General features: G+C 49.8%; 1 protein-coding gene across 1 annotated transcript in view; it reads left to right on the forward strand.

Moving 5' to 3' along the window:
- Nucleotides 1-783: 783 nt before the first annotated feature.
- The window catches only part of GFM1 (G elongation factor mitochondrial 1), a 39,422-nt gene continuing 26,486 nt past the window's right edge, over nucleotides 784-13,719 (forward strand). The window contains exons 1-8 of the mRNA XM_058661486.1: nucleotides 784-902; nucleotides 1,486-1,638; nucleotides 2,446-2,578; nucleotides 2,946-3,150; nucleotides 5,651-5,767; nucleotides 8,384-8,534; nucleotides 11,566-11,723; nucleotides 12,474-12,558. Of these exons, the coding sequence (XP_058517469.1) occupies nucleotides 852-902; nucleotides 1,486-1,638; nucleotides 2,446-2,578; nucleotides 2,946-3,150; nucleotides 5,651-5,767; nucleotides 8,384-8,534; nucleotides 11,566-11,723; nucleotides 12,474-12,558 (1,053 nt within the window). The 5' untranslated portion in view covers nucleotides 784-851. The remainder of the gene's footprint in view (nucleotides 903-1,485; nucleotides 1,639-2,445; nucleotides 2,579-2,945; nucleotides 3,151-5,650; nucleotides 5,768-8,383; nucleotides 8,535-11,565; nucleotides 11,724-12,473; nucleotides 12,559-13,719) is intronic.

Consider the following 13,719-nt stretch of genomic DNA (forward strand, 5'->3'; position numbering starts at 1 on the left):
GGCCAGGGCCAAGCCAAGAGTCAACCGTCACAGCCAGGTCTCCCGTTTGGTGGCAGGGGGGCAAGCCCTGGGACCAGCTCCTGCCGCCTTCACGGGGCACTCAAGGGGAGCTGGAGCGGAAGCAGCCCGGACTGAAGCCAGCAAACATGGAGTGGCAGGGTTGGAAGCAGCTGCGCCACTACACACGTCCCTATAGATACATTCTTTAAAAGATTTATCTATTTAATGTATTTGAAAGGCAGAGTTACAGAGAGAGGAGAAGAGACAGACGGGGAGGGGGAAAGGATGGTGGGGGGAGAGAAAGAATCTCCTATTTGCTGGTTCACTCCCCAAATGGTCACAAGGGCCAAAGGTGAGCCTAGTCAAACCCAGGGGCCAGGAGCGTCTACCAGGCCTGCACATAGATGCAGGGGCACCAGCACTTGGGCTATTTTTTGCTGATTTTCTAGGCACCTTAGCAAGGAGCTGGATCAGAAGTGGCTCCCACACGGGATGCAGGCGATTTAAGTAGAGGTTTAACCTGATGTGCCACAACAGCAGCTTTCTACAAAAGCACTTCAGATAGAACAGACTCGCCCCATTTCTGACAATGGTAGGAATGCACGGGGTAAGTAGACACTTAAGATGCTAGGCGCTCCTGTTTCACGCAGCTGCACCTGCTTACCAAGAACGCCCTTGACAGGCTCCGAACGCAACTGCATTTCGTCATCCGAGTCAGCAGGAGGAGCGCGGCAGCGCAGGTTGCTGCTCTGCGGGAAGCTCCTCCCCTTCCTCCGTCGCCGCCCTGCCCACGTCCTTCACCCCGGAAGCGCCTTCCCAGCCCGGCTGCGGCGTGACTTTGAGCGCCTGAGATGAAGCTGCTGGGAGCCGCCGCGGCCCTGGGCCGCTGGCCGGGGAAGCAGGTACCTGCGAGGGTCGGGTTGCCCGGAGGCCGGGCCCGAGCGGTGGAGCCCACGGGCTGAGGAGCCCCGCGCCGCCTCGATCGCGGGGCTCGGGCTGGACATGGGGGCTCCTGCCCGCTGTTCTCACAGCCGCTCCCGGGCTGTGTGAGCTGGTGCTGCCCTGGGTGGACGTGGCATGCGGTGCAGTTTGGAAATGGAAGCCTGTGGGGAAGGGTGGAGATGCCTTTTTCTCTCGGGCTAATGTCGTTGGGTTTGTCGTCGGTGTCCTTGGGGCTCCCATCAGCCGTTTCCCGGGGGACTGTTACCCACGTTTTGCAAGTTCTTTGGGCTCCTCCCACCTCCCTGGCCCAGATGTGGCTGCAGCGCGTTTTGGCTGTAGTCCGGTGTCGTGAGGACTCCGTTGTCCTGTGCTGTGTTGCAGTCGCTTTCCGGTTAAGGGAGGTTGAGATGCGAGCCGTTCCCTTCTGCAGACTGGTTCGTGTCCGACCAGACACCTGCAGGAAGGACGCCAGGTTTAGCTGCTTTCCGTGCCTGCTGTTGGCTCCTGCAGCAGGTGCGCTGAGCTGGGCTCTCGTCTCCCCAGGTGAGCTGGCTGAGCCGTCGCTGGTGCTCAGCAGGGGTGATTCCTAATGAAAAAATCCGGAATATCGGCATCTCGGCTCACATCGACTCTGGGAAGACCACCTTAACCGAACGAGTGCTTTACTACACCGGGAGGATAGCCAAGATGCATGAGGTAAATGCCTGCGCTTTACTCCAGTCATTAAAGCTTGATTGTAATTGTTCTGTAGTTATTAATTTAATAAAACGAGAACTATTCACACCTTGGTAGTTGGATCTTCAAGTCGCAGGGCAGAGAGCTCAGGTGGGTTTAAAAAGCACTTCTGCACCATCAGATGTTACCCTAAGCCAACCGTATTTTTTTAAAGGATTGTTTTTATTCGAAAGGCAGATTTACAGAAAGAAGGAGCTAGAGAGAGGCCTTTGTTCACTGGCTCACTCTCCACATGGCCACAGTGGTGGGAGCTGAGTAGCCAGGAGCCAGGAGTTGCTTGCCAGTCTCCCATGTGGGTGCAGGGTCCCTCCTAAACCAGTATCGTTAGAAAATATGGTAACATGTGAAGAGTACACACGGTGGAGGGAAGTTATTTAAGAGACCCTGAGATCTCAGCTGACGGCATCACCGGTGACTTCACTCTGGCTTGTTAACCTGTGCTGTGAAAGCTGACTCCTCCCCGCTCCGGCCTCGGAGCCTGCTTGGAGAACCGAGCAAGGTTCTGACCATCTGCGGCCAGGGCAGGGCAGGGCAGGTGGGCAGGGGCAGTGCGGAGCGAGCCAGGGTGCTTTGCCTTGGCCGGTCCTCAGGCAGCCTGGACAGCTGCTTCGGGTTCATGCTGAGCAGAACCTGTAGTCGTTTCCCCTGGAGAGATGAGAGGTTGAACAGTGCGAGGCTAGCGTGTGTTCGCTGACCTGTGGGTGACAGCCTTGTGTCCTCCTCGGGACGCGGGGCCGGAGCCGGCTGACGTGCTGTGCTTGTGTCTAGGTGAAAGGCAAAGACGGGGTTGGCGCTGTCATGGATTCCATGGAGCTGGAGCGACAGAGAGGCATCACCATCCAGTCGGCGGCCACCTACACCCTGTGGAAGGGCGTCAACATCAACATCATTGACACGCCAGGTGAAGGGGCTTCTGGGCTTGTTCTAAGCCCTTTACATTTGGAGTATCAACTAACAGTGTACCACTGAATTCCTGTTCGGGAAGATAAGCTTGAAACCTAGGCTTGTATGGTTTCCTCAAACACTGTAAATAAATCCTAAAAGTAGGAAGGTTCTAGCCTTTTCCACAGGAGCCAGCGAAGGTGTTTAGGTTTCCACTCCTGTTTGAAGCGGTCTCGTTGGGCCCTGGCCTGTGGTGGGTGAATGGTTTTGGTGTCTGTATTCTAATTAGAACACTTGTGTAATAAGATGCAAAAACTGGTAAACAGTGCGTGTATCAAAATAACCCTGCTCTTTGAAGCCCTCACCTGTTCCTTTGTCTCCTCTAGGGCACGTGGACTTCACAATAGAGGTTGAAAGGGCCCTCCGAGTGCTGGATGGCGCAGTCCTGGTTCTCTGTGCTGTGGGAGGGGTGCAGTGCCAGACCATGACCGTTAACCGCCAGATGAAGCGCTACAGTGTCCCCTTCCTGACGTTCATTAACAAGCTGGACCGGGCGGGTTCCAACCCGGCCAGGGCCCTGCAGCAGATGCGGTATGGAGCAGTGGGAAGGAGGGACGGGAGTCGGGGAGAGTCACCATCATGAGACCTGGTCCCTGAAACTTGGTTGTCATTGTCTTTTTTCCAGATTTGATTTCTGTGTTTTTAATTTGAAAGATTTATGAAGAGAGGACAGACAGCTTTTCCATCTGCTTATTCACTCCCCCCCGAGTAGCTGCAGTGGCTCGATTTGAGCCAGTCTGAAGCTGGGAGCCAGGAGCTTCCTCCAGGTCTCTCATGGGTGCAGGGGCCCAAGCACTTGAGCCATCCTCTGCTGCTGTCCCAGGCATTTCAGCAGGGAGTTGGATCCGAAGTGGAGCAGCTAGGACTTGAACTGGTGCCCACGTAGGGTGCTGACACCCCAGGTGGAGACCTAACTGCTCTATGGCACCGGCCCCAAAGTTTTTCCTTTTATTTGTGTGAGTGGCTTGTCTTCATAAATGCAGTGAGTGTATGTGCTTGATTTCCGGTCTGCTGTCACCAACGGCCTGCTAAGTGGGCAGCTGTCCTGAGCTCTGTGGAGGCTGAGGGGGCGTTCGGGTCATCCATGCTGTGCTGCTGTGCTTGGAGAAGCTAGCGTCTGGAGCAGATTCGGACAGTACCTTGCATTTGGCTTTAGGCTAGCTGTGGACCCCTCTTTGATTTTAACCGCTACTTGGAGGGGTGTTTATGAACCCCCTAAAGCCAGGTGCCGAGGAGATGAAGGCGATGCTTTCTGACAGCAGTGTGGGTGCCAGGGACTGCGCTGACTATGCGAGATAAAGCTCTGGTGTTCATAGTATTGTTATTCTGAACAATACTGTGTGACTCACAGGCCTTAGGAAGAGTTGAGGTTTGGCTTTTTTTTTTTTTTTTAAAAGATTTATTCATTTTATTACAGCCAGATATACACAGAGGAGGAGAGACAGAGAGGAAGATCTTCCGTCAGATGATTCACTCCCCAAGTGAGCCGCAATGGGCCGATGCGCGCCAATCCGAAGCCGGGAACCAGGAACCTCTTCCGGGTCTCCCGTGCGGGTGCAGTGTCCCAATGCATTGGGCCGTCCTCGACTGCTTTCCCAGGCCACAAGCAGGGAGCTGGATGGGAAGTGGAGCTGCCGGGATAAGAACCGGCGCCCATATGGAATCCCGGGGCGTTCAAGGCGAGGACTTTAGCCGCTAGGCCACGCTGCCGGGCCCAGAGGTTTGGCTTTTCACCTGCTGCGGGCGTGCGAGTAGCTCAGCAGGTTTTACCTGGCAGCAGGTGGGCATGCGCTCGGGTGGTCAGGTCTGTGGGAGTGGAGAGGCTGAGTGCGGGTCTGGCGGAGAAGATCTGATGGCAGGCGTGTGTGCGAATACGGAAGGAAAATGCTTGACTTTTGGGTGTTTGCCCTGATAAAACTGAGTGTTTTCACTTTCTGTTCCTGGGTGACTGGTGCTTGTCAACCACTGTAGTCTTTCAGCTAAGATCTCTCCGAAATCCAAGAGAATTCTTTTTTGTAGCATTTATCATTTTGTTATGTTGGTTGGTTCTTCGCTCCACTTGCTTTTGAGTTCCCGCTTTTGTGACTCCCATTGAGCGGATTTGGACTGCTGGAGCGGACCTGTCCAGATTGTCTCCCCGTTGTGATTAAGTGTTGAGAATGTGCGCTGAACCCAGCTCGCTAATTGGATAGCTCTGTGTCTTGTTATTTAGCCTGCCTTTTAGACAGTAGTGTCAGCTGTTACGTAGCTTCTGGAAGCTTTCTGTCTGTCTGCACAGGTTGTTCCTCCGGCTCGGGTAGTTCTCTTGCAGGTTGGTACCATCTGGACTCAGCGGCTCTGAAGCCATCGGCTTCCTTCGGGGCTTGGCACTCTGTCGTGGCTGAGGCACCGTGGGACTCTTCTGTAGCAGGGACTCTTGCTGGCTGGGCTTTGTCTCGGTGCTTGCGTTGGGTACAGACCCAAGAGACGTGTCAGACTTGAGCCCTTCCTGAGTTTCCCGGAAGCCCCTCTTCAGAGAGCTGCTCTCAGTGTTGTGGAATCGGCCAGCCCACTGTGCCCTCCTTTGGTTTCTTGGCCAGCCATTCGTGGACATGTTCTTCTGCTTCTGACCCTGTACTCTCTGGGGATCGGGTAGGAAACCCTGATGTTGTAGCTTCCCTACTCCTTAGTGGTTGGTTGCAAGTCTGTTGCAACTGCTTTGCTTATTCAGGATTTACTTAAAATCAGAGTGACAGGGAGGAAGCAGAGGAGAGCGCTTACTTGACTGGTTTTCCATCCAGTGGTTCACTCTCCAAATGGCTGCAAGAGCTGCTCGGCATGGGTCTTTGATGTGGGTGGTGAGGACCCTGCCCCCTAAGCCATCTTCCACTGCCCCAGCGGGAGCTGGCTGGGACCACGGCACAGTGCTGCCCCCTACCGACTGCTTTGTATCTTCTCAGTTCTGCTGCGTTTGCAGCCCTTGGTTTTTGTACTTGTCACTTCAGAGGAATTTGGAAGCAAAGAAATAAACAAGTGTGTTTTTATTTTTCAGGTCCAAACTGAACCATAATGCAGCATTTGTACAGATACCCATTGGCTTGGAGGGGAACTTTAAAGGTGTTGTAGATCTAATAGAGGAACGAGCCATTTATTTTGATGGAGACTTCGGGTGAGTATTAAAAATAATGCTATTTTGTCTTTGCATTTTAAAAACTACCTGAGAGGAAGGATCACGTCTTTAGACGTAAATGTGAGTAACTTGAAATGTGGCTGGTGGAATATTTTCTAAGATGACTTTAATCCTTTAATTCTAATTGTCATCCATTTTTCTTCGAATTCTTTCTAAGGATGTTTCTGAGGGGACATCAGGTTGTGGCCTGCTGAGTGCAGCAGGAGGCCTTCAGTTAGACTAGTAACGGCACTTCTTTCGCTTTTCCTTCATCCAGTCTTGAGTCTGCAGACTTCTGTAGAGTAGCTGCTATGTCCTAGGTTGATAAAACTGGGAAAAATCAAATTGTAATTGTGTTCCACTTCATGAGATTACATAGGCCAAAAAACCCACATTACTTATAAAAAAATTAAATTGTGCAACTGTAATATAGGAAAGGTAAGAAACTGGTCACTTTCAGACGTGGCGTGCGGTCACTCAGCCTTTGAGTGGCCTTTGCACACCACCGCAGGACTGTGACTGCCAGCAGTCACCCAGCTGCGGCATGGGGAGCTCGTGGACCTGTCCTGGGGCTCCTCCCAGATGTCGCACAGTAGGTGGTCAGGGTGCATTGTGGAAAGCTCCCGGCGCTAGCTGCCTAGATGGTGCCTGAGCTGACTGCTCTGGTCTCTGAGCAATGACCCTGTTTGTGTGGTAGTTTCCCCGAGGCTCTTTTGGGGGTTTCCTTTCTCTGCTGTGCCGCTGGGGTTGCTGCTGCTCGGGTGGAGTTGAGGTGTCATCAGTGGGCAGTAGGATGTGTCCTCATGGGCACCTTGTAGGCAGAAGGAGGATGGAGGCTGTGCTCCGGAGAAAGTTCCCCTCACGTGTGTGTGACCCCTGAGTGATGACAGGTTTATTGGCCACTCTGTAGGACAGATTTCCCGAGAGGAAATTATTATTTATCTCTGACTTATTCATTGGTAGATCGCAAGCATCTCAAACTGCCTAGTACCTAATAGGGAATCCAAAAATATTTGTAATGACTGAATAAATCTTTTCCAGAGCTGCATGTTCCTGAACTGGAGGTGGTTCTGTATTTGACAGATAACCCCATCCGCTGGTTCCTTCCTCAGATGCCCGCAGTGGGTGGGGCTGCCTTCCCCAGATGCCCACAGTGGGTGGGGCTGGGCCAGTTGGGTGACAAGGACCCAGGAGCGGGAGCTGTTACCTGCAGCCTCTCAGGGCACATGGCAGGAAGCTGAAATGGGACCTGGAGGTGGGACGCAAACATGGATAGTTAGTGGCTCAGCTGGCAGCTTACCTGCTGGACCCAACTCCTGGCCCCACAGGGAAAGCTGTTAGATTTTGTCGTACATCAAAACCATGGATGGGTCGTCTTCATGTACATATTCCTTGCCACTGTCTAGGACCACTAAATGTGTGTGTGTGGAAAGGATCCCGTGGCCGTGTGACAGGCGAGGGACCAGAGGGCGCTTGCCAGGAAGCTCACAGGTCTGAAGGCTGTGCAGAGTATCTGGGATATTAGGAGGTCATTTGTAACTGTGCACTTGACACATGCTCCATTTTTCTATTTAGAATTTATTTTATGAAAGGCATTAATTTCCATTTCTAAAGTTTAACAGCTAGTACAACTTTGAGACTGATGTTTTCTGAGTATTGTCGTTTGTGGGTGTTCTGTTGGAGCCCTGGAGGCTTAGTGAACTGGTGGCCAGCTCCAGTGGCTGGCATCTTGTCTCACTTCTTCTCTGTTTTATCACTTCTGCAGTTGGGATACTCTGTGAAAAATGGTGTGGTTGGGTTTGTTACAATGGCAAGGAATAGAGGACGGTCTCTAATTCTTGTTAGGTTGTCATGTTCTAACTAATAAGATGGTGGGTAGTAGAATTTTGAGATGCTCAGGTGGGCTTGGCAGAGGTTGGCTTTGATTAGCCCTCCCGTTCACTGATAGTGCTCCCCTGGCGGGCTGCCTTGCTCCTGGCGTCACTCCTTGTGCGCATGTGCAGCGGTAGCAGCTGCTTCACGTGAGGTGGAGAGAGTCATGGCACTGCTGCTTCAGGCTGGCTGCGTTGTAGATATTTAATAAACGGATGCTCTTCCTGGCATGTTTGCCAATTTCCAGATCAGAGTACAGTAAAATCTATAACTACTGCGAGGAATGTCCGTCTTTTAGTATCATTTTGTCAAGTCACTGTTTTCAACCTTTAAAGTATGTTTTGTTGAATACATTTATTTTGCATATTTAATACACCTAGACAAGGTTGAGTTACACTGAGAAGTATTTTGTTACAACTTTTATCAGTTAGCTTCTGCAAAGTACAGGAGCATAAATATGGTATCTATAATAAAGGATACTCTTTTCTTCCTAGTGGACTGTCTTGCGTTTGGGTCCTTGTGTTTACTAAGGGTTCAGCCCTGAGCGCATTACTTTCCCTGAGCTTTTCTGCCCTGGATTCTGTCTGAATTTTTAGGATATGTGTTGGTCTTATTTACTATTTGAATGCAAATGCATCAGACCTTTTTCTTGCCTAGAATAAATGTGCTCGTTGGCCGTCTTCTCAGTTGTGCTGTGTGTGATTGGGTGTTCTAGGGTAATCCCAGCAAGCGTTTCTCTCCCAGGCAGGTTGTGCGGTACGACGAGGTCCCCGCGGAGCTGAGGGCGGTGGCGGCCGAGCACCGGCAGGAGCTGATTGAGTGTGTCGCCAATTCAGATGAACAGCTTGGGGAACTGTTTCTAGAAGAAAAAATCCCCTCGACTTCTGATATAAAGGCAGGTGGTCTCAAGAAAAACCCTATATTAAAACAAAGCGTGGGTTTGTGGTCGGGGCTGTGACGCTTTTATACATGGGCTATATTTGTGGGATTGGAGATTTATTTAGCATAATTTATTCCCTCAAAAATTCAACAGCATGTTACTTTACGTGTTGAGTTAGGTAGTGTGTTCAAATGAGAAGGGAGTCATAGTTTATACTACAGAAATGCCGCAGTCAGCCTCATGTCCTTATTGCAGAGAACAAAATTAACGTGAAGTCCTGGGTAGGCTGACGTGAGGCTGCTCGGTGCTGCCGCAGAGACACTGCCTCTTACACTGTAGTGAGTACAGAAGGCCCATGGGTTGCCTCATGTGCGGGCAAAGATGTTCAGTGCCACTGATCATTAGGAAAATGCAAGGCTGTCATTAACGGTCGCTCAGGGGCTGAATAAATCAACAGAATGTGATGTGCACAGAGGAGCGTCATCAGCTTCAAATGGGCACGTCTGTGTGAGCTAACGTCGTGGGATTCCTTGTGTGCCAACGTGCAGGCTGACATTCTGAGCTGACGCAAAGGGATATGTTTGTGTAACTCCGGCGGTATCTGCAATAGTTAAATTCATAGAGACAGTAGAATAGTGATTTTGGGCAAGGCTTAATTAGGAATAAAGTTTGTTTACGATGATGAATAAGTTCCAAACATGGACAGTGTGGTAATAGCCTAGTATTATCAATGTATTTAATGCCATTGAATTGAACATTTCAACATGTTTAAGGTGGAAGATTTTATTATGTGTACAATACTGTTTAAAAACTTGCTACTAATTATCCTGAAGCATTTGGTGTACTTGGAGATCAAATAATCATTATGTGTAAGACATTGCACCAGTAAAGGTTTGTTTTGTTTTGTTTTGTTTTTTTAAAGATTTATTTTTATTGGAAAGGCAGATTTACAGAGAGGAGAGACGGAGAAAGATCTTCCATCTACTGGTCAACTCCCCAAATAACCATAATTAATATAGCTTAGCCAGTCTGAAGCCAGGAACCAGGAGCTTCTGGGTCTCCCACGTGGGTGCCGGGCCCTGAGGTCTGGGCCATCCAGGCCATAGGCTGGGAGCTGGGTAGGAAGTAGCACAGCCGGGACTTTGACCTCGCCGGCACCGGTATGGGATCTGGCACTTGGAGGTGTAGGATTAGCCTGTTGAGCCAGCATAGTGGCCCCTCATAAAGTTTGTTGCATAGCCAGCTACACAGCAACTGTATTGAAGCTACAATGTTTACTAATTCTTTTCTGTTGTTTGAGCTGGGTTTCTATCTTGCAATGACTCCTTTAGCATTCCCAGAGGTCTTAGCAACTCAGCTCTGTGAAGAGTGGGGGAACACTGCATCTTGCCCTAAGTGAATCAGGCACTCCTGGGCAATGGGGATTTTTATCTGTTGACACAATTGTGCTGAGGCACTCCCAGACCGCTTGCAGATTTGGTGAGTCGGGACTCGTGCTCGTGGCTGTGACTTAATCATGGAAGGCGTGCACAGCAGAGCCAGCCGAGGAACAGCGCGGGGGAAGTCCCGGGGAAGCCGTGTACGTTGGAGAGATGCCTTCTAGGGAGGCACCCAGGCCACTGAGAGCCCCTGTGAGAGCTAGACACCAGGAAAGCCCTTTAGAAACTCAGTCTCCAAGGTTTTTACCAAGGTGTGGTCACAGGATCCCTGCCTAGAATGTGCCAAAGTTCTAGAAGGAAAGTAGGTGACCACACTGTGCAAATGCTAGGCACCGCACACCGTCCACACCAGTCCTGAGAGTAGTGGGAGCCTTGTGAAGGCCAAGGGCACGTTGTAGTTTTGCTGTATTTACTTGTTTTCTGTGTAAGATACTTGGCTGTACTTCAATTTCTGTTCATGCTTACATATATTTTATAAGGGAAAATGGAAAAGCCAGGGTTTGTTGTTTCACTGTGGTGGTGTGGGGAGATCAGTGGATTTTCCCTCTGCTGGTTCACTCCCCACGTGACTCCACTGGTCATGACAGGGCCAGGCTGAAACTGGGAGCCTAGAAGGCCATCCACGTTTCCCACATACTTGGGCCATGTTCCTGCTTTTCCAGGCACAGAAGCAAGGAGCTGTATTGGAAGTGGAGCAGCGTGGATTTGAATCAGTGCTCACAGAGAATGCTGGTGCTATAGCAGCTGCTTAACTCACTGTGCAGCAGGGCTGGCCCCATTGGGATAGCAATTGTTCACTTCTGCATATTTTTCCTTTTTATACGATCTATAATCCTGTTCTTTTGGTATCCTACTTTTTGTTGTTCAGAAGTCATAGCTATGGAATTTGGGGTAGCTTTTTCCATGTGGACAAGAAATAGTTGTGTGCAGCTTCCGCCTTTCAACAGTGAGCAGTTATGGCCACTGTTGGCCGCTCCTAACTGCTCCCAGCTGCTCCCCGCTGCTCCCCGCTGCAGTTGCGCTGTGTACTGTGGGCCTGCTCGGCCAGCAGGACCCACGGGTGCTGTGTGTGCTGTGTACTGTGGACCTGCTCAGCCAGCAGCACCCACGGGTGCTGTGCGTGCTGTGTACTGTGGACCTGCCCAGCCAGCAGCACCCATGGGTGCTGTGTGCTGGGGCGAGCACCTCCAGCTCTTGTTACAGACTAGCACCGTCAGGATCTAAATTCATGTGTATTTTTACGACTTGGTTTACAGCTTGGTTTGCTAGGCTTCTTTTAAAAAGATAATAACTTTGATTAAAATATGCTTTAATATTGTAGTAGTATTTAAAATAGTAGTATTTAAAAGCTTACAGAAAAATTTTTCATACGTGCAATTTTCTTCATCCATCCAGAAATTGGTCATGTGCTTAATAGTTTCTGGCGTATCTTTCGCGTGTTTCTGTTTTACACAGTAGTTGGCATAATGTTTTTAGATTTTCTGTGTGGTTTTTTTTGAAATTGCAAATTATTCCACGAATATGAAAAACAGTTGTTCATTTATGTGTTGTGTGGCAATTGACTTCAATCACAAGATGTAATTAAGCACCATGTTTCTTTCGTGAAGCTTGCGATCCGAAGAGCCACTCTGAGCAGGTCGTTTACTCCTGTGTTTTTGGGAAGCGCCTTGAAGAACAAAGGAGTCCAGCCCCTTCTGGATGCGGTGTTAGAGTATCTCCCGAATCCATCAGAAGTTCAGAATTACGCCATCCTCAATGAAGAAGAGTAAGTGTTAGATATAGTGTCTTAGCTTCTGCAGACTTTAACACATATGCATGGTGATGCTATATTTCTATTTTTTCCATAATCTATAATGATCAGTCACTATTCTTAGTTGGGTAAGGATTTGGCATGTAGAAACATACTTACCCTGAGTGCCTACACCATTCTGTATTTGTCAGAGTATGATTCTTGCACTAGTAGTTGTGCTGCAGGTAAACCCCCCCCCACGTAACAGCAGCATCCCCATGCGTGCTGGTTCAAGTCCCGGCTGCTGCACTTTGGATCCAGCTCCCTGCCAATGGCCTGGGAAAAGCAGTGTGAGAGGGCCCAAACCTCAGGCCCCTGTGACACACGTGGGATGTCCGAGGAATCTTCTGCGTCCTGGCTTTGGCCTTGGCTGTTGGGGCTGCTAGTGAGTGAACCTGTGGGTGGAAACTCCCCCTTGTCTGTCTGCAATGTTGACTTTCAACTAAATTACTTTTTAAAAAGTTTGATTTGGTGAAGCTTTAAGACACTTTTTAAAGCTCTCATTGATTGTGTTTCTTTCTGTACCAGAGCCGTTCTGTAGTTTCTGGTCCCGTTCCTGGGTAGCAGCTACTCCTCGAGGGCTGTGCTTGTTGATGTGCAGTGAAATTTCACATATGTGCAAAGTCTGAAATTAGCAGAGATGACTTCAGATCATAATCTGATGAAATAATTTGATAGAAAAGAAACAAAATATCATATCACACTCTGTATTTATTTGAATTTTAGTGACTCGAAAGAGAAAACCAAGATCTTAATGAACTCCGAAAGAAACTCTTCTCACCCCTTTGTAGGCCTGGCTTTCAAGCTGGAGGTAAGGTGTGGGACTGCTGTGTGTGACTGCCGTCTGTGGAAGGTGCTTGCCCCTCCTGCTCCTGGTCCCTCGCCCCTTCCTCTCCCCCTTCCTTGTTTGTCTTGTAAGAGTTTTATTCCTATTAGAGAAAAACTGTGTACCCTTCTGAAAGTAGAAAGGACAGATAGTTCCAACATGGTAACACTCAGTGAATAGAGTTTTGTAACATATGGTTCCTTTACCTATTTTTTGGAATGATTATTTATATATTTTAAGACTTTATTCATTTTTCTTTGAAAAGCAGGTTTAGGGCCCGGCGGCGTGGCCTAGCGGCTAAAGTCCTTGCCTTGAACGCCCCGGAATCCCATATGGGCGCCGGTTCTAATCCCAGCAGCTCCACCTCCCATCCAGCTCCCTGCTTGTGGCCTGGGAAAGCAGTTGAGGACGGCCCAAAGCCTTGGGACACTGCACCCGCGTGGGAGACCCAGAAGAGGTTCCAGGTTCGGCATCGGATCGGCGCAGCATCGGCCCGTTGCGGCTCACTTGGGGAGTGAATCATCGGATGGAAGATCTTCCTCTCTGTCTCTCCTCCTCTGTGTATATCTGGCTGTAATAAAATGAATAAATCTTAAAAAAAAAAAAAAAGAAAGAAAAAAAAGAAAAGCAGGTTTAGAGAGAGGAGACAGATCTTCCATCTACTAGTTCACTCCCTAGATGGTCCTGTGAGCCAGAGCTGAGCCGACCGAGCTAGGAGCCTCCCGTAGGTCTCTCGCACCAGCTGCCGGGGCCCACGCCACCCTCCCCTTTCCCAGGCTGTCAGCAGAGCTGGATCGAAAGGGGAGCAGCTGGCGCCCAGATGGCATGCTTGATGTTGTAGACAGTGGCTTCATTCACTGTGCCACAACACTCACACCTCTTTTTGTTTGTAGTTTTTTTTTTTTTAAAGATTTTATTTTTATTGGAAAGTCATATACAGAGAGGAGGAGAGACAGAGGAAGATCTTCCGTCTGATGATTCACTTCCCAAGCGGCCACAATGTCCGAAGCTGAGCCTATCTGAAGCCAGGAGCCAGGAGCTTCTTTGAGATCTCCCATGCGGGTGCAGGGTCCCAAGGCTTTGGGCCGTCCTCGACTGCTTTCCCAGGCCACAAGCAGGGAGCTAGATGGAGAGCAGGGCTGCCAG

This window comes from Ochotona princeps, chromosome 3 (assembly GCF_030435755.1).
Source record: "Ochotona princeps isolate mOchPri1 chromosome 3, mOchPri1.hap1, whole genome shotgun sequence".
Taxonomy (NCBI): Eukaryota; Metazoa; Chordata; class Mammalia; order Lagomorpha; family Ochotonidae; genus Ochotona; species Ochotona princeps.